The 21003-nt window shown below is 37.5% G+C and overlaps 1 protein-coding gene and 1 long non-coding RNA gene across 6 annotated transcripts in view; one reads left to right on the top strand and one right to left on the bottom strand.

The window, feature by feature from the left end:
• RHAG (Rh associated glycoprotein) overlaps positions 1-20604 on the top strand; it is a 28617-nt gene extending 8013 nt beyond the window's left edge. For all 3 annotated transcript variants that reach the window (XM_084513940.1, XM_084513941.1, XM_084513942.1), the window contains 10 exons: positions 4934-5143; positions 10813-10996; positions 12219-12369; positions 12558-12705; positions 13462-13622; positions 14452-14589; positions 15459-15580; positions 16215-16300; positions 17485-17558; positions 19873-20604. In XM_084513940.1, coding sequence (XP_084370066.1) covers positions 5008-5143; positions 10813-10996; positions 12219-12369; positions 12558-12705; positions 13462-13622; positions 14452-14589; positions 15459-15580; positions 16215-16300; positions 17485-17558; positions 19873-19950 — 1278 coding nt within the window. In that variant the 5' untranslated portion in view covers positions 4934-5007 and the 3' untranslated portion in view covers positions 19951-20604. The remainder of the gene's footprint in view (positions 1-4933; positions 5144-10812; positions 10997-12218; positions 12370-12557; positions 12706-13461; positions 13623-14451; positions 14590-15458; positions 15581-16214; positions 16301-17484; positions 17559-19872) is intronic.
• LOC311434073 lies at positions 209-6559 on the bottom strand. Of its 3 annotated transcripts, none has more exons than XR_014691243.1 (3): positions 6457-6559; positions 1951-2057; positions 209-961 (listed from the first exon to the last, which is right to left on the bottom strand). It is a non-coding gene; the product is annotated as an uncharacterized lncRNA (long non-coding RNA). The 3 variants fall into 3 exon arrangements; XR_014691244.1 differs by lacking the exon at positions 6457-6559 and adding an exon at positions 4561-4921 and having other exon boundaries at positions 1951-2061; XR_014691245.1 differs by lacking the exon at positions 6457-6559 and adding an exon at positions 4561-4921.
• Positions 20605-21003: the final 399 nt, after the last annotated feature.

Below are 21003 nucleotides of genomic sequence, written 5' to 3'. Positions count from 1 at the left end.
TGGTGATTTAGTACCTACTTCCTGGTAACTAACAAAAAAAAAAAAAAAAAAAAAAAAAAAAACAGTTATATAAATTAATTATGAAGTTCACAAATAATTTTCTCCATATGGTCTGCATTCATACTGCAAACAAAGAAGTCCCTATTTGCCTAGCATTAAGGGATCTGAAGAAGAAGTTAGTTGTACACAGGAAGAAATAAACAATGTGTGATTTCTTGTAGGAATTTATTTTACGTGCAGACTGTTCTACCCACATTTGAAGCTTGTGCCAAAGTCATACTGACAAGAATTTGTGGATCAGTGTTAACGTATGTGCAAAATACATAGTTTATGCTGTTTTCTAACGTTTGGTGTGATTCAAAGCTTAAAACACTCGCTGAGCCATTGAAATCTGATATGGACTACCTCTCTCTTGACAAATCCTCATTTAGGTCAGACCAATTATTTCATGAGTGGCTGCTAAAAGGCATCTTACTGCTGTGCCACTAACATTATAGCTCAGGCTCTGAGAGGCTGATGATTATATAAATGATGATAGTACCACACATAGCAGGAGGTCTTCTGGGATCAGCTCCCTGAAGCCTGTTTCCTACAGTCTCAGACTGCAGACACCCTCTCCGGGTCTGGCTGCCATGGATGGGCTGTTTTACAAAAGTAGCACTGGGAGCTATATTATCCAGGGAAATTGGAGCTAACATATCTTTTCATTGAAGAATATTCCCTAAGCACCCTCTTTGACTCTTCATGCATGCATTGCAATTACTGCTGCAAACTTCACATTATGTAGCTCACTTAAGATTGCTGTACCGTTTGTGTACTCTGCAAGATTTAGTGGAAAGAGGAGTACTTAACCTTCTCAATGGGAGCGCACGATGAAGTGGCAGAGACAGGAACAGCCCTCTTGCCGAAACGGAAAGCACGCGAAGTTGCTTGTAGTCATTGCTCCCATCACGTAGCCTTTCTGTATAGCAAATTGGAGCAGGTGGGAACTTTGCAGCAATAGCACAGCATTGTACTGAGCAAAACTGCAACCGTAAAAGACCGGGGGAGGGGGGGGAGGGGAATGGGGGGAGTGAGAATTTTTTAACCTGAAAAGGGTTGATCTAATTTTCAGTAAACATTAAAATGCAAATCTGAACTGCTATGTAAAGGTAATGAAATGGAAAACTTAAAACTTAGAAACACAGAAAAATGGTAAAAATCTTGATATGAAAACACAAATTTCCTGGGCCACAAGACAGGAACTATAATGCAGCATGTCACAGACAATCTAAACAAATGAATATACATACATTTGCAGCTACATCACTTAATATCTTAGCTTTGCAGATTCATTATTTCTCAAAAGCACTTTTCTTTGCTATTATTCCTCATAGGGAAACAGATCCACTCGCATATTTACAAATAGTATCCCAGACTTAAAGCTTTAATCTCATTTACACTGCTTTTCTTTGCTTCCTTGAGAAAGTAGATAAAGCTTTAAGGTGTATGTATAGCATCCACCTTCCTGTATTAGTCATTTATTTATTTATTTATCACAGGAGCAGTACAAACTAGCCCTTTTGTAAGGGAGCATGAACCCCTTTATTTCTTGTAAACATCGTTCCTGCAACTTTGGGATACACCTCAACCAAAAACTTCTGCTTGTGCATTTCATTCCTTCTTCAGCATGCTCTTGCAGTAAAACATAAAACAGTGAACTCACTGTGATTTTAAATAGGAAAAATAAAAACCTAATAACCTAAAATAACCTAACTGGCACATTAGTGAGTATAGGAAATCCCTTGTTTTCCCCACACTATATAAAAACTTGTGTTAGGGGCTAGTGTGAGTGATATGGATCCAGACAAGACAAATTTATTGTTGTTATCTGGGGAGTCAGAAAAATACATTCAATGTCACTTTCCCCTTCAAGGTGAAGGAAACTACTTAAGGACTGCATATACAAACCTTGTTTATTGAGCTGAGCTTTCAACTTGAGATGGAGTACGTGTCAGGAGTTGGACTCTATCATTCTTGAGGGTCTCTTCCATTTCGGGATATTCTGACCTGTTGTGCTGACTCAAAACATTACAAAAGTTAATGAGTCATTAAATAACTCTTCTAATGTGACACCACAGAAATGGGATAAATGTTAATGTTCTCAAAAAAAAAAAAAAAAAAAAAAAAGTATTCAGCTCAAAGTTCAGGAGACCAAGAAATATTTTCTGTCACAACATGAAGACAAGATGTACCTTATCCTACCTTTCTGGTTGCAATGTCAACCCTAAAAGCATGTACCAAGAAGTAGTTTATAGATTGGCATGCTCTCCAATTCATGGTCAAGGTATAAATCCATGCTCAGGGATACCTATAGCTCAGACTTAAATAAAATGAACTCGGTGTTTTAGCCACACCAGCTTCTTTATCAGGCTACACTGGGCCTCTTCTAGGAGACATCCTGAGACTGATTTGAGTCTGAGATACCCAAAAGACCTGATCAAAAGGGCATCAAGTGCTAGGTCCTTGCATTCATTTGGCCTATTTAACCTGTTTGAGATACTTTAAGATGAAATCAGTTTCTCTCAGAAGATCCTATTTCTCATTCCTCACTTATAGGCAAAGCATTATTAGGTTAGATACAGAAATCTATGGTGTATATCTGGTAAGATGAACACCACTCCTAATTGTGTTTGAGGAATAAACTTCCTGTTTTTTAGGAAGATTATTAAACACAGATTTTTTATTGTTCTTTAGGTAAGGATATTGCTCAAACTACTCCTTTATCTCTTGCTTTTATTAGTTTGGAAGATCGAAAGTTTACCATAACTTTTCACGCATTTATATTAAGGTTCTGATATCTCACCAGCACCACATTTTTCTGTGAGACAGAGAAGTAGGATGAAAAACCCTACATCCATTTAAGACAAATACTCAAAATTAGGTGATAGATCCAGACATGCAACAGTACTTAACAAAGAACATCCTCACTTTTTCCAGTTCCATAAGCAGTTACGATTGGGCTGAAGCTAACAGGGAGACACAAAGGAATTTTTTAACACTAAAGACTGGCTACTCAAGATGTGTACATTTCCAATTGCACCATGGAGCAGTTAAATGCACATGTAAGGACTGCTGGACTTTGAAATAAGATGTTGTATGTGGCTGCTTCCCATCAACTGGCAAGGCTGTGTCAGAAACAATACAATTATAAATAAATAAATAAATGCGGGAATGTTAGAAATGATAGAGACTGCCATTGGCAAGACTGTTGCTTCAGCTGTGAAAGAAATCAGGTCATCAAGCAGGATCTACTTTCTCCTGCAAAGCTTCCATTCTGATGTAGAGCTGCAGGATCAAGATTCATTTACTCAGCACAATAAATGAAATAAATATTGGAGTACATAAAAAGTACTTTTCCAAATAAGAATTCATCTAGGAGACTATTCTGCATCCCTGAAAGAATTTAATCCCATATCACATGGGATTGCTCATATCATGTGAGATATTCACGGGGAAAACATGAGGCAACAAACAATAAGAGATATTCGTCGTTGAACTGTAAGTTTAAACAAAAACAAAAACAAAAACAAACAAACAAAAAAATATACTCGTGGTTTTGTTCTCATTTAATCACTTCCTGTGCAAATGAAGGAGCTTACAGCTTTTTATAATCAAATGCTACCGTCTGTTTTATCCTGTAGCACAGCAAAGATGATCAATAGCTTTTTAACAAAGCTCTGCTTCCTCTCTTTGATCTGTTCAAATTAAATACTTCTTGTTGAATAATTTATTTTCAATTCCAAAGCCACAGACATATTTCCAAAGAGAAAAGGCTGAGATCATTTTAAACTTTGTACAGACAATGGTTTAATTTTACCTTTATGCTAGAAATCTGAGCAGTGCCAGGACTTTTATCCTACCTGAGATGACAACACCAGTGACAAGCCAACACAGTCCAAAAATTAGCATGAACAGGACACCATACCTAAAAATCACCTTGAGCCTACCACCCAGCTTGGTGGGCTGAAGACTGCAAAATATGTAAATCAACCTCTTTTTCATGAGATAAATTTTCATGAGATAAAGTCCCCTACAATACAGTTTTGGCCTGTCTTCTGAATGTGGGATCATAGGAGGCCAAGGTATCAACATCACGTCAATAAAATGTTATCCCTAAACCCACAAAACTTTAAGATTCAACACAAAGTTCGACAACCAGTGTGGATCTCAAGGGTAAGTGATCATCCTCTCATAATTTTAGTGTAGTGAAATTTATTTAATTCTCTTATTCATGAGACAGTTTTAAAAATGAGCTTTTTTAAACCATGTAAGAAATTTGGTGTGAAAACTTTGGTTGTCTGAACTAAAAAAAATAATCAAAAAGCAGTAATTTAAATTGAAAAATATAAGTTTTTTTCAAATTCTTCTTTTTAATATTCTACAGCTACAGAAATCCTTTTTTTTTTCTTTTGAGGAATTATAATTATTTTATTTTCAACAGCAGTTCACAATGAGAACTTGTGTCCTCTTTATGCATGCTTCATTCAATATGAATGAGATTCTCTTTGCTCGTCTTACCTTATTATCCACAGATAAGAGATTGTCCATATTTCATATAACATGAGAAGTGATTTACCTCTCAAATGAAACCTACAGTTTGGAGAAATGACTGACTACAGGAAATACAATTGGCTGTAGCTGTGTTCCTCACTAAGTGCGACAAATCAGGCTATCTGAGTTTTTCTTCTAGGCTACTTCCTTTAATAAGACAATAAGAAACATATCTGTTGCTAAATGAGCTGTTTCGCATTACCAAGTGAGAAATGTGTAAGCCAGCATTTCATACACAGAAATAGCCTTGGAAATAAGAAATTGCAATATTGGCCTGTAGTGTTTCCCTCCCATAGTGGGTGTGTCGTTTTTTTGCCTCTTTTTTTTCTATATCACCCAGATCCACTGAATTAGGCAGCTCTGCTGAAGGAGACCACCCTTTATCAGGCTCTTGCAGCCTCTGACTCTCCTGCAATGCCTTCAGCCCTTGACACCAACATGAGGTTCAAGTTCTCGATCTTCGCTCTTCTTCTACAAGTGGCCATCATTATTTTGTTTGGGATATTTGTTGAATATAAAACTGGCAGTCAATTGGAAATATTGCACCCACGTAAGTATTGCTGAGATTTATAGAAGTTAGAATTTCTTTAAACTAATCCTAACCAAAATTTCTGAATAACTTACAAGACTGACCATCATAGCTTGAAAAGGACAGCAATCCTTAGGGCAAACAAGCCTTTTTATGAGGTGTGAAAGCAGCAGACTTTAAAGATAAATTCAAATTGAGTGTATATAAAGTTCTAATAGTAACTAGGGACTGAGAAGTTAGATGTTTTGGGAGAGTCCTGAAAATAGTTTTAGTGTTTGCATAGCAGGTTAAAACTGGGAGAAATAAGAATTTCTTCAACGTATTTAAGCATTTTCCAGAGATGCATGATGATGTTCTTGCCAGTCCTTCAGTTCTGCTTACTGTATTAAATGGTGTAAAATAATAGAATATTTCATTACTATTATCCAGGTTTCAGAAGGTTGTCTTTTCAGAACATGTAAATTGGGCAGCATAGTCATCATCAGTACAAGATAAATTTGCAGAAACTGGACTCCATCAAAGGCAATAGTTTTTGTCACAAGGTGGCTAACTTACTCCTACCTTTCAAAGCACGCTAGTGTCTTGGCTGAACTTGGCAGTTCAGCCTGCAAATTTTTCTGTTGATTTGTTGTTCTGCAAAGGCTCAATAAATTTCAGGGAGAAAGCACTTAGTGTGAGAAGTAGTTGCTGACTTCTCCCATACTCACTCCCTCTTCTGCAAAATGTTGACCATTGTAAATAAATAAGTTTGCAAACAAAACAAATTTGCAGAGGAGCATCCTGTGTCTTGCTTGTAGTAATGAATGTTTGTTGTTCTTCTTGGCTCGGACATCTTAAAGTTTGTGGTCCCAATTGCAGTTCTCTTAAGAATGATTAAAACGATGCAGAAATTCTTGCCTGTATGTAGTACTCAGTTAATTTTGAAAGGCCTTTCTGTGACTTTTATGGGGAAGGTGGTCTTGGGGTCACTTCAATCCTCATTGGTCATACATTTTATATTCCCATAGCGAACACTGTCCAGTTAAGACAACAGTGAATGCCTGGCATAATTCAGATCCAGAGGCAAGTCAGCTGATGAACGATGGACTAATTACTCACATTTCCTATACTGCAATGTAGCAGTATCCTTGATATTAATTTTGTGCAGTAGATTAAATTGCTTTTAGTCATATATATGCTAGCAACTTAGCCTATGCCAGAGCTCATTCTCTCCCCAAGATAACTTGCCTATGTCCACAACTATACCAGAAACCACACTAATAATTTAACAGTAATTGTTATACAATTGTACTGGTGCAGTATTAACAAAGCTATTTGCTAAAATTCCTCTCCACCTATCTCTTGTCTGGCTGTCCTCCAAAACATAACAGCAAATACAGCCACAGAACTGTAGTGCTTTGGGCATCCTGGTAAAATTTAAGAAACCAGAAGGATATTTTATTGGTCTATGTTCAGACTCAGATTAAGGTCTATTTGCCCTGAAAGAACACGGAAAAATACCTTTTCCAGGCTGAATATCATACCTGCAATAGCTGGTACTAAATTGTTCAGCATTTTCTTGGCATTTGCTTTACCAAGGAAAATGAAGAAAGGTGCTCAGTATCCTTGTGCTTATTTCAGTAGTTTAACAGTCATCCTTTGCAGTTGTGTAGTACATTTCTTGTTAAACCTCAGATCTTCTGGAGGAATACTGCCTATGCCATTGTAACTGTCAGATATCCAGTTAGGGATAACATAAAATGTTTTCTAATACCAATGTGACAGAAAAATTGCCTCGTCTTCCTTTCTGTCTCTCATGCTTTTTGCTCAGAAAGTATACAACTGTGTTATACAGTCCCCCGGTTGTCCACACTATTGAACTGTCAGCAAGTTTCTGGAGTGGTTTTGGCCATTTGACCTTCACCTCCTCCTAGGTTTGACATTAAACATAACATATAACAGGGACTATTCACAATAGGTTGTAAAGGAGGGAACAACCTTTTCTAGGAGGGAAAAACATGTATAGATGTGAGTTGAGCTATGCCATTTGCCCTTTGGCCAGAGGATAGACCTCAGGCTGTTCGGTTTACTAGTACAGACATAAACTAAGCAAACACCGCAGACTTAATGTTGGACTTGCAGATGCTGATATAAGAGTAGATAAATCTGATTTACTGTAAAAAAGTGGAAGAAAAACAGGATTCTCCAACATTTGTATTTTCATTTGTGGACCCTCTTCTAAAACATCCCTATCTGCACAAGAGCGTAATTTGCTGAAGGACCTGGCAGAAATTTAATGCTACCATTGTGTAGATATATTAAGACATATCCTGAATCAGGACTTCCACTGAGTTCCCAAAATAATGACTTCAAGCTTTTTCTCACGTTTCCCCAAGATGTTTTGAGATGGTAACATCATCTGTACCTCACAGATTTAGTTGCACCTCCCAGGCACCAATTTATACTCTCAGCATTGCAGTGCTGGGCCTGTTTTTGTACAACTTAAATACCTCAGCACCGTAAACCCAAGCTTTTCAGTATTTTTGGATTCATTCTTCAGAATGATGAAAACAATTGAAGACGACCATAATTTTGCATTCGGTTAAAGAAGGACTTAGCTGAAATCATTCCCAAAGCATAGCTTTGCATTTTCTCTATTTCTGGAGGATGTCAGTACAGGCATAGTGGATTGGATGCACAAATTTAGGTCTGCTGTGCCAGTAGAATGAGAAGACAAGGGGTTGTGAAGGTTTTGGAAGTACTCCTAGAGGATTTCTTTGTTGCTAGCAACCAGAATTTAATGTAATGTGATTGGTCTTTGACATGTGGCTTTAAAAAATAGTATTATACACATCTCTTGTTCAATATTCTAAGGTTTACTCCTTTCAGCAGAGCAAAATTGCACTTTAAGTATAAACTTAGCGGCCACAAGCATCTTTGCATTGAGACTGACCATAATGCAGAGACCTTGCAGTGAAATTAATATGTTGGTCTAGGACAGCCTTAGCAGAATCATGGGCAGTGGTTTTATTCAGGATATGCTTGAGTGTTTTTCCCACTCTTTCTCTTCCTGTCTCACAGGGCAGACGTGCTATGTTTTGCTAAACACAACTAGTTCCTGAAACAGCTAATTCTAAATTGTGTTGTTTCTACATCATTTCAAATCATTCCAGACCTTATATTCTTTAAAAGAAGGCATAAGAGGTAGTTCAAGCACAAGTTACAGGCTATATCAGTTGGAGATCTTCGCTCAGTTTGTGAAATATGTTGCTTTTAATCTTCAGAACTAGGGAAAAAAATATTTAAGTGCACTTCAAATGAGAGCTGAGCACACAGAAGCCTTGTTGAAGGGCTTTGAGAATTAAAAACCTCCATCAAGGTGCTTTTGAAGCCTGTTCTTTTGCTCATATGTAGTGTCAGGTTACTTAAACATCTTCTACTAATCTAGACATGATTTACTGAGATTTTATATATAAGAATGGGATTGGTTTGATGAGAGCAATTTACCTGTTTTTTCTGTGATGATTATAAGCAGCAGATTGAAAACAAGAGCAAATAACATGCTGAATGTTAACAAACCATTATCTCCTCTGGAAGACTGGAAAGACTTGCTGATTGTCCTGTGAATATGTATACAATTCACTAGATTATTCCTTAAGCTTTTCTGGAAAGTCCATGGCATAGGCTAGTTCCAAGAACAAAAAGAGCAGCAATGGTTCGTTTCCAAATGTACCTCTCATTTTGTGTATGAAACTCAAGAGTGATATAATCTGAGAACTGTTGCAGTCATATATCACTTTGATTTATCATGCTAAGAGGTTATTTAATACATATCCATTTGTTTCTGCTAAAGCGAAATAAAACCACTACTTTTGTAAATGTTGCCATGCATCCTATAGATTTGCCCTCTAGTTCTGTATTTGTCCATTATCATTAAAAAGCATCAACACACATATAAAGTAATTTTGCAAGAATCAGACAAACAACCTGAGCCATTTCTCACACATGAAGGTATAGGTCTTGAATATATGAAGGTATTTAGCTACAGGTTAGTAGCTAAAGGGTCACTCACAGAAAATTATTTAAAAAAAAAAAAAAAAAAAATGTGAGAAGAAGGCTTTACAGAGGTTCACAGGCAGAAGTACCAGCCAACAAATATACTTCAATAACCTTTCCTAAACATCTTGTACTGTCTCCCTCGGACACAGAAATATGAACAAATTAAGCTGTGTTTGTAGTCCTGCATAAGGAAACTAAAAACTTTGCTTCTGGTATTATCAGGAAGGTTGTATTAGCATGGTTTATACTGTTCTCTACCATATTTTTCCATCCCTTGCAAGGTCCCTTGAAGCAAAGAAATATGTTGGGCTCTAAAATATTCATTTTCACTCAACATTGCAATACAAAATTTCCACATGCATCAAAAGAGTAGAAGCCCAAATGGGAGACTTGATTGCGTATCTCTTAAAACAAGTAGTAAGCAAAACACAGGAGTTTGAAAAGTACTTCTGGAAACTGAGTAACACAGAGGAAAATGAGGAACTCCCAAAGGACTGTAGGAGCCTCAGAAATCCGTATCGCTTCAAATTAATGAAGACAGTAAATAAACATCAAAATGTCCAGCCTAAAGAAGAAACAAAATGATTGAGCATGTCTGAGAAACACCTGCATTTCTACACTAATCTCAGATATGTGTAGACCACTGTAAAGGATATTACTGTACGAATGCTTGCATTTCAGTACTAGGTCAGGAGTGGAATATGACAACGCAGTTTGAGTTTATTAAGAATCTCAGGTAACTTATTATACTTCTGGGCCCTCTTTTGGCTAAACGTGGTAATGCATATAGCAAAGCATGTTGAAAGTTGAATGTTGAAATGTTGAAATGTTGAAATGGGAAATGTTACTTCAATCCAAATATTATACTAAAAAGGTCAATGTCTCAAGTTTTCAATACGTTTTCATGTAAGGAACAGCAAAATAGAAATGGAAAGAATAAGTTTTTCTCTGAAAAGGTTCTTACCAATGGGAGAAAAAAAAAAAAAAAAAAAAAGAAAGAAAGAAAAGAAAAGAAAAATAACCAACAACTGGTATGTTCAGTGCTCATTAAATTACAAAAACAACTTCAGACTAACTATTTTTTTTAAATATCCCTATTGTGGTGATAAATTTATGTTCTATTTAAAAGCTTAAAAAATTATTAAAAAAAAAAAAAAAAAAGGCATAAAATCATAGTAAATTAAAAGTACCCAAGAAAAGAACTCAATCTTGTACAGAGCTATGTTAGGAATCACAAGCATACTTTTGCACTGTGCCAACAAGCATTCTCACAAACAAAAGTCATGCACATTTTTGGAGTTAGCCAGAACATGCTGGATGTAACAATCCTTATTTGGGGGGAAAGAGAAATTTTCTGTAAGGAAAGGAAGCTGTGATGTTCTGGGCAGCTTCAGGCCCAAGTGACAGTTCTAGGTACATTATGTTTGCCAGTAGATTGACCTAGTGCTCATTTTGTAGAGATATAGCAAGATATAAAATCAATAATTTTCCAAAAACTCAACTCATAGTCTGATCAGCAAAAATAGAAGGGTATGTCACATTGATGATATGAGTTTAAAACACATTCTCTTTTCAATTAAATCTTCTTTTGTCCCTAGCTAGATTTGCCCCTTTTGTAGTCACTGTGTACACAGACAGTTTTCTTCTTTCAGTCTTTCAGGATGTCCATGTGATGATATTTGTTGGATTTGGCTTCCTGATGACCTTTCTGAAGAAATATGGATTCAGCAGTGTTGGTATCAACATGCTCATAGCAGCCTTCGGTCTTCAGTGGGGCACCCTGATGCAAGGATTTTGGCATATGGCAGATGGGAAAATTCGTGTTGATATTAATAGGTACATATGAATTTTCCTATAATTACATTTCTATCCCTTAAGATATGAAAGGAAGACATAAAACTATAACATCTGCGAGATCAGTCTTCTAAGCTCACTAAAATTGGATAGAGTATCACTATCCACCTCTCAACATTCATTTCCCAAGGGGGAACATCTGCTGCATTGAGCCAAGGGAACATGGGGTGAACTTTGAACTGCTAAGTTTTATATGAAACATAAGCCATATAGAGACACTGCTTTGAATCTCTGGAGCTGTGCAAGCTGGGAAATTTTCAGCAGTAGTACACAAGCTCTCCAGCTCTTTCCTGCATTCAGCAGGAGCAAAAGGATTTGTCCTTTTAGGACACATGGGGCCACAAAGGAAAGGCTGGCGCAATGTGTCAAGTCCACACATAAGGTGTTCTCCTACTTCTGGAGGAATTATTTGCACAAGCATCATACTCTAATAGGCTTTGGACCCCAACCATGGAATAAGAGATTTCACAAGTAACACCTCCAAACACTTTTAATCCTTCTCCCACTCATGTCTTGTTTCTACCAATGTCTCAGAGTGTTCTCCACATCTGCAGTTCGGCTTTTTGAGAACAATTGTAGACAATTTTAAAAGAAACATCATACAAAAACTACTGAGGCACATGCAGAAATAATACGAATAGCTCCTTGATGCTTTCAAATAGGCATTTGATGAAAGACTCATAGTTAGAGCTGGAAGTTTTGGTCAATTTGTGTTTTTATTGATCTCTATCATCCTCCATAACCCATTAACACTGGTCCTTCCTGACAGTTAAAGCAAACATGACACAAAGTGACAGAAAGACCTGCCAAGCTCTTGAAATGAGCTAAGCTATCTGACCAAAACTAAGAGTTCCCTCTTGTCTTTGAAGTTCAAGTAACAGTCAGACCTGGAAATATCCCTGCATATCTTCAATACACACACTCTAAATTTTCACTGTAATTTCAACCAGCTGAGCACATGTAAGGTATAAGCAGGAGATAACTTTCCCACATTTATTCCTCAGTCATCTGTAAGAGGACAAAACCCCTCTAGGAAATTTTACTTTACTTTTTATTCACAAAGATGATTTTATGTTTGAAGAGTTAAATCTCTATCATTTAGTGATATAACAGGTTTGAATACAGATTATTTCAGGTTCCATTAAACTGATTTTCCTTTCTGCCTTTCTTTTTTGTTTGTTTTTATTTGTTTGCTTAACTTCAGCATGATAAATGCAGACTTCAGTACAGCAACTGCTTTGATTTCATTTGGAGCTGTCCTGGGGAAAACAAGCCCTGTTCAGATGCTGATCTTGACAATTCTGGAGATCACAATTTTTGCATGCAATGAACATCTAGTTACAGAAATATTTCAGGTACAACTACTTAGCAATAATTGTTTTCTGTTTAAAACATGATTTCACTTTGTAACACTTCCAGTTTCTATGTTCTTGCTTCCACCATAGAAAACAAGCTATTAAAAGTTATGCAGACTTCTCCTTCATCAAATCCTCACCTTTTTGTTGTATAAATTTCTTGGTATTATTTTGGGTCCCTGATACAGGCCACAGATGTTGGAGCCTCAATGACAATCCATGCTTTTGGAGCTTATTTTGGTTTGGCCGTAAGCCTAGTCTTATATCGTCCTGGTTTGAAAAACAAGCATGAAAATGAAGAATCTACCTATCACTCCGACTTATTTGCCATGATTGGTAAGTAAAAGAAGCACAGATAGAAATAGCAAAAAACTGATCAGTTTTCCATCCCTTTTTAATCCATGCATTTTAATAATTGCCTATTATTACCTAGCATTCATTTTCTTAAGTACATTCCTAGAAGCATAGTCTTTTTTTTTTTTTTTTCCTGAAACGTGCAGTTTTCAGGGAAACACATATTTTTGCTTTTCTTTCCTAAGAAGATCAAATTAAAGATGAATGCTCATTGTACATTAGTGGTGACTCCCTTTTTTGTGGTATCTTCTGTTATAAGCAACATTTGCATAGAAATAGGCCATAATTAATGAAAGTATTTAGACCTCTGCTCTGTCCCTATGCCCATATGGTTTGCTGAATGGGACAGTCATCTATCTGTGCATGAGATCTGTTCATAGATCAATTTATCCACTAAAACTATCAGTTAAATCAATAAATGACAAAAGATTTTTATGCAAACTCTTTTGTTAATACGTCATATTCTTGCATTTTTACAGTGATTTTGAGTTCTAACAGCATGTGGACAAAGGGTTACAACAGTCTTCCAGTAAGATTCATCAAATGTCAAAATCCCAGCTGCCAGTGTCAAATGCATCTGCATATACTGTTACTTCTCCCAGCATTTTGGTTGTTTCATATTTCTTGTTGACCATCTCCCTTGTTTCTTGTAGTTAGTTCTGTTGTGTTGGATCTTTCACAGGGAAATGCCCCTGTGACTGAATAGTCTTTATTTTGTGTTGGCTTATGTCCATTCAGGTACCCTGTTCCTTTGGATTTTTTGGCCCAGTTTTAACTCCGCTATTGCACATGACAACAGGCCTAAAGCAATTATCAACACTTACTGCTCCTTGGCTGCAAGTACTGTTGTAACATTTGCCCTCTCCAGCCTGGTGGATCAAAGAGGCAAATTCAGCATGGTAAGAGTCACACCACAATCTATCACCTCTCTACAAGTCACCCCTCTACAATAAGGATAATTAGGATGGTTCCCAACTGTTTACAAAATTAGGGCTATTATCCTTCTAAAAGCTACAATGTCAGATTGGACCCTGAGTCAACACACCCCACTTTAGGCATGTGATCTGGTTTCTCAGAGGGATCACTACATCTGAAGAGTAGAAAGCTCTTGGACATCATCATGATGGTCCCACTCCCTTGTTCTCTCTTGGCCACGCAACCTGCTAGACCACAGAGAATTTGGTCCAACATTCAAGTGGACTTTTGTGTCTTATTCCAAAGACAATCCTACATGGGTCATTGTTTTGCAATAGGCAAAATAGGTCTCTCGATGTCGTAGTGCAGCTGCACAACCAGGAAAACCAAACTGGGTTGGGTTGCCAGAGTCCCATATTTTTGTTACCTTACTGTAAAATTCAGCCCTAGGTTTTCACCCAGTTCTTTCAAGCAGTTGTAGTGCTCATCTAAGCCCAGTGTGAGCTGGCACAGTTCCATAACCTAGCAAAATATTTTCATATGCCGATGTAGGATGCAATTTTTGCTGGCCTTGCCTGGTTTCCTGGTAGGTCAAATGACTTTTAGTGACTTTGCAAAAAATGGACTGCATTGCACTTGCCCCAGTTAAACTGGCTTAGAGCAGCTTTGAACCAACACTCTCAGTATGTAAAAGGGAACTCCATTTGAAATTCCTGCTTATTCTTCATTGGAAAAATCCTTTGCAAGTCATTCAGCCCCAGAACAAGCCTCTATTCAATGTCTAGCATCTCCACTTCTATATACTCTGTGCAGGTTCTTGTTCAAAACGCCACCCTGGCAGGAGGAGTAGCAGTGGGTACCTGTGCAGATCTGTTAAACCATCCTTTTGCTGCTATGTGCATTGGGGCAATTGCTGGAATCATCTCTGTCCTCGGATTCCATTTCCTGACTGTGAGTACCTAGGACCTGCCTCTGCTCTCATTTATTTACTACTTCAGTGACTTTACTGAAACTCCCATAGTTTACTAGAAAGGAAGTTTAACAACCGGCTGATACACTACAGAAAGTAAGTTATAGTCAACTAATATTTTGAAGTGGATGTAACTTAAATACGTGCTTATGAGATAAATTCATTCCATCATCTAGCTAAAAACATAGAAAGATTGCATAGATATTAGAGTTGATTAAAGCTAGAATTTCTGTTCAAAGGAGCTGCTTGAATTTTGCTCCAAGCCCATGTTTTATGAACAACCTCCCCCAGAAGAACTGTATTTCATATCAGTGAAATAGTACTAATTAAATTTCAGTCTTTTAAAGTATCTAAATAGTTCTGTAACTGAAAATGCTTTTGAAGTACAAAATGGGAGTCTTTCTTTCTTAAGTAAAACAAAATATTCTGACTAACACTCTCTAAACTGGCATTTCATACTGGAGAAACATTCTGGAAGAAAATACCTGACTAGTAGACTTACACCAGGTACATATGCGTTACTTAGCCACCACTGTCAACCTTTACCAGAGCGGCTGAAAAGATTGGAAATATCACTGAAGTTTCATGTGTTCTATTTGTGTTGGTAACTTGGACATTTCTACCATTATCTGTACTCACCTGATTTTTTTCTCCATATATGACATCACAATCAATGAGAAGGTAGCAGGTTTTAAGGCTAAACTTTGTGTACATTTAAAAGGTTAAATTGTTTCTTGTTCTATGTTACTTTCTTATATCATTTTAAATATCTGATGACATTTCTAATATCATTCCATAGATAATGGAGACCATAAACTCACCATAAACTGTACTGTTCCCCTCATTTTAGCCTGTTTTGGCATCCAAGCTGAACATTCATGATACTTGTGGAGTCCATAATTTACATGGTTTACCTGGAGTACTGGGAGGTATTGCAGGCATCGTAGTAACCGCGATACAAAGGACAAATGGGTAAGTTATAGAAAGAAGAAAGAAGTTCCTTTTAGTAAAGGTTTATTCTAATGTTTCATTTTCGTTGGATCTCATTATGATTTATTTTCAGCAAATTCAGCTTTGATTTGGTGCTGGACATGGTGCTCTGGTTTAATTAGAACTCTTCTTGATATCCTGCCTTTAATGTACAGTTTATATGCAAACCTTGTTCCACACTAAAAGCTCAAATAAAAATTCTAACAGTCATTAAAGAAACACCATTCAAAAGTAGAAAAGTCATTACCATGCTTCTACAATTGTAGTTCAGGCAACTGTAAGATTTCCAAGAAAACCCCAATTGGCAAAATGGGCCATTTCCACTCTCTTAAAAAGACCACAAGAAGATGAAAAGGAGGTCTTTTTGACAAAGAGTAACTTTTTATAAAGGCTTAGAAGATATTAATAGCCTTTTCAAAGAACCAGCTATGCTTAAACTATAGCCTAAAACAAAACCAAAACATATTCAGTCCCATATTGTTTTGTCTTGGCCACAGCAATGACAGGTATCTTCCTATAAGTCATCCTATCCAGCAGAGAGCAAACAGAAAGTTGTAAAACCAAATCTCAGCCTCAGAGTTTAACAGTTGATGGTTTGCTTTTCTGTCCTTTTTAGGAAAAGTGCCCTGCATACCCCTGGCATGCAAGCTGCTGCCCTAGGCAGTACAATTGGAATTGCACTGGCTGGTGGTGCATTGACAGGTCAGTACAATACAATGATTGTACAATCATACAATGATTGAAATATGTGACATTAGAAGTGTGCTTATAGAGAATTTCAACCTATCAATAATTTAACTAGAAAAACAGAAAATAGAAAAATAGAAATATTTCATGATAGTGCACTAGCAGAAGCTTAAATATGGAAAAGACAGTTTTCCAATCAGTCTTCAAATAAAACCAAGATCTCTTACCTTATACACAATTCAAATATATTGGGTAGTATATAGAAATCAAAATTATTATTCTGGATGAAGTTCTGTTCTAGATTCAGAAACTTCAGATTCTGAGCAGAAACTAGTTTGAGATGAAGACATCTACCTTTAGGGATCACATGTTCCCATGTGATTCTGTTATTAGGTGTCTTGTACTATTTGAGATGCCACAGGGTCTCTGAGACATCTATGGTGGACAGGTAAATATGACACAGGATTTACAGGAGATATATGTCTGGCCCAGGCCCAGAAGGAACTCAAAGAACACTAGATTTCTGCATGTATTTCCAATCCCTTCTGCCTTATAATATGGAGAAGAATCAGCTGAAATAATTTAGTGGTTTCTTTTATCTAAATATTGATAACTAAACCACTATAAGATACGTCATCCTAAAGCTGGACAGTGGTGGCTTCCTTAGTCTAACGTAAAACCTATGCAGATGTGTAGCCTGTTGTCGTGGTTTAACCCGGCCGTTAGAACAGAGTTCTAACTGAAACCAGGACACCTGTGTAGAGCATTTATAGCATTTATAGCCTTCTGATCTCAGGAGCTACTGATCTCAGACAGACTTTCATCATGCAGTTGCAATATATGATGTCCGAACACTGGTAGCTTGACTATATGTGAGCTGTTTTCCTGAGGACATGGGGGGGGGGGGGGGGGGAAGTTTATTTCCAAACAAAAATTCAGACTGAAACAAAACTCCTGTCTAAAACCTGGTGTGTGAGCAATTAAAGCCAAGTTGTTACTAAAGTCAACGTGAAAAAGCCAGTGTCACTTCTTATAATCAGAAACCTGGTAATGGGAGGCTTATAAGACTCCCCACAGCACATCTGAAGAATATTTTTGTGGTTTTTTTGCTTGTTTGTTTGTTTGGTTTTGTTGTTATTGTTGTCATTGTTGTTTGGTTGTTTGGTTGGTTTTGACTTTTAATGCTCTTTTACCTGTAGGTGCTATTCTAAAGCTGCCCTTCCTGGGACAAGCGTCTGACAAGAACTGCTTTGATGACTCTATTTATTGGGAGGTAAGATACAAAGCACTGTCAAAAGGAGCATTGTTTTCGTTATGTTGGAAGAGGTACAGCACACTTAGGTTTGCACAAGCCAGCTTTCAAAAATGTTGCCCTGCCTTAGGCCATGAATTTATCAAGTCCACCTTCATGATCTATTCTGGACTTGCTACCTGTTCATGCCTTTTACATGGGACAAACCTTGAACAAAAAGCAGAAAGTCAGCCAACAAACTGAGACCTGAGTGAAGCTCTTTATCCCTCTTTTAACCACTTACTGTGTCCAGTTTCCTCTTCCCTGTTGTAGTTTAAACACATGATATTTGCATTCTTGGCTAAATGGCGCTGCTTTTCTAATGTTATCTAGAATTTCATACTGAGTTAAATTTAGAGTTAGTTAATTTCTTCAGTATTTGTAGAGACAGTCTGTCTTAGGCTGAGAAGAAGCTCTTCTGCTTTCTGGTTGAATGATCTGACCACTGAGGTTATTGCTCAGAACTGTCACTATTGTTTTATCATAGAATCATAGAATCATAGAATATCCTGAGTTGGAAGGGACCCTTAAGGATCATCAAGTCCAACTCTTGACACTGCACAGGTCTACCCAAAAGTTCAGACCATGTGACTAAGTTCACAGTCCAATCTCTTCTTAAATTCAGACAGGCTCGGTGCAGTGACCACTTCCCTGGGGAGCCTCTTCCAGTGTGCAACCACCCTCTCTGTGAAGAACCCCCTCCTGACGTCAAGCCTAAATTTCCCCTGCCTCAGCTTAACCCCGTTCCCGCGGGTCCTGTCACTGGTGTTAACGGAGAAAAGGTCTCCTGCCTCTCGACACCCCCTTACGAGGAAGTTGTAGACTGTGATGAGGTCTCCCCTCAGCCTCCTCTTCTCCAGGCTGAACAGGCCCAGTGACCTCAGCCATTCTTCGTACGTCTTCCCCTCCAGGCCTTTCACCATCTTTGTAGCCCTCCTCTGGACACTTTCCAACAGTTTCATGTCCTTTTTATACTGTGGTGCCCAGAACTGCACACAGTACTCGAGGTGAGGCCGCACCAGCGCAGAGTAGAGCGGGACAATCACCTCCCTTGACCTACTAGCGATGCCGTTCTTGATGCACCCCAGGATACGGTTGGCCCTCCTGGCTGCCAGGGCACACTGCTGGCTCATATTCAACTTGCTGTCTACCACGACCCCCAGATCCCTCTCTTCTAGGCTGCTCTCCAGCGTCTCATCGCCCAGTCTGTACATGCAACCAGGGTTTCCCCGTCCCAGGTGCAGGACCTGGCACTTGCTCTTACTGAACTTCATGCGGTTGGTGATCGCCCAGCTCTCCAACCTATCCAGATCCCACTGCAAGGCCTTTACACCCTCATTTGAGTCCACAACTCCTCCAAGTTTGGTGTCATCAGCAAACTTGCTCAAAATACCTTCTATTCCTACATCCAGATCATTTATAAAAATATTGAAAAGTACCGGCCCTAAAATGGAGCCTTGAGGGACCCCACTGGTGACCGCCCGCCAGCCTGACGCAGCCCCATTTACCATAACCCTTTTGGCCCTGCCTGTTAGCCAATTGCTCACCCATTGTATGATGTTTTTATGAATGAAGACACACATGATGGGGCTAAAAAACAACTACACCTGAAGGAGCCCTGCTAGGATCCCTTTATACTCAATTAAGAGAGAGCTTCAGGCTGCAGTTCATTTGAATCATTCCAGATCTCTGTTAGGGTTACATGAATTAAAATCTAGAAAGTCTGTCTATTCCTCACTGACAATGAAGGACCCTTCATCACCTAACTCAGAGATAAAGGTCTACACTGTATATAAATTCAATGTAAATAAAATGTTGTGAACCTCAAATGACATTTTATTATTTTTAAATGAATTAAACTGCAGTACAAACTATGCATTTTGGCTTTTGGTCAGAGAAAGTTTGTGGTCCAACAGGAAGTTATAAGCCAAAATATCAACTGTAGGTATGACAATCAGGGGAAAAAAAATAAATAAATAACTTTTAATGGCAGGTCTGTAAACTATTTGCTGTTGGACCTTGGAAAAGACACAAGCAATGGTTTTATATAAATGATAAAAAATGACAGGAAAATTAGAATATTAAAGTGCAATTGAATACTTCACAGTCTGTATTGACCAGTGATAGTAACACAACCCTGCTCACTTGAAGGTTCTTTAATGTCAGTAAACTACTCACTGTTAACAGATACATAATATATACTAAGAGAATGACCTTCTCAGTGCACTTTAGTCTCCTCCTATAACAAAAGAAAATCTATCTCATCAACTGAACTGTTCTCTGTTTTTCATGACAGGTTCCAGAAGAAGAGAAACTGCACGTAGTTCACTCCAACAACTATGATGAGCAGAGCAGATTTGAAGCTACCATGTAGAAAAACAATTCATCTGTAGCATACATCCTAATGATCCTCATTTCAGTTTCTAAAGCTAAAAAACAACATTCAAGTACTGTCTTAACCATGCTTGTTTTTCTAGAAGGGGTTGTAAGTAGCTATATTTTTGTAACATAAAGCAAGCTTGATTTTAACATACATTGCCATTATGCCAAGTTCTAGTGAATCAATTAGATCTTTCCAACATATTTGTTCATCTAGAATGAAGAGAAGAATGAAGAGAAGAAAAAAAAAAATTGCTTTACAGTTGTTTGTATTTTACCATTTGTTATCAAGTCAATATAGCCATTGAAAAAAAAACTTTGTTTCAAGCCTATAACAGGATGCCATATTTAACTGCAAGATTTCTGAATTACAGTCACATCTTTCAACTGCATACAGGTAATCAAGCAGATGGCAATGAAGAAATGAATTAATATTGTTTATTTGGATTCTAACAAGCTTTTCACTGGAGAATCCCAGATTAACATTTTAAGAAAGTGTCTTCTCCTATTGTTGGATAGGGGAGAGAATGTGCTGTATTTTGAAGATTGGTTGTGACAGGAAACAAAATATCGAAATAATTTGCATAGTGAAACATCAAATACAGTGATTGACAAGGTACACTAAGTAGTAAAATTCGTATCAAGGTTATTTGTTAATGTATTCATTGCAAGGAGAAAAAAGTGAAATGGTGAAAAAAATCACTCTTCGCATGTATTTATTTAGACAGTTTGAAGGACAAAATAGGAGAATTGAGTAGGAATTGAGCTATGAAAAATAGGTAATTGTGTAACACTGTCTTACTAAGGTCCATAATAATGAGTGAATGGTAGCACTGCTAATATCAACAGACATAAACTGAACTAAATGTTAACTTCAAGAAAAAGTGTGAGTTGCTAGGAACTGGTCAGAAAGCAGCTATCAACCCACAGAAGACTCAGTGGAGAACTTTGCAGTCAATCACCACCTTTGAAGTCACCAACTCCTAAAAAAAAAAAAAAAAAAAAAAAAAAAAAGAGAGAGAGAGAGAGAGTGAGAGAGAGAGAGGAA

This window comes from Aythya ferina, assembly GCF_964211825.1.
Source record: "Aythya ferina genome assembly, chromosome: 3".
In the NCBI taxonomy this organism is placed as follows: Eukaryota; Metazoa; Chordata; class Aves; order Anseriformes; family Anatidae; genus Aythya; species Aythya ferina.
Note: the sequence above shows the minus strand (reverse complement) of the source record. Positions and strands in the feature narration are given on the sequence as shown.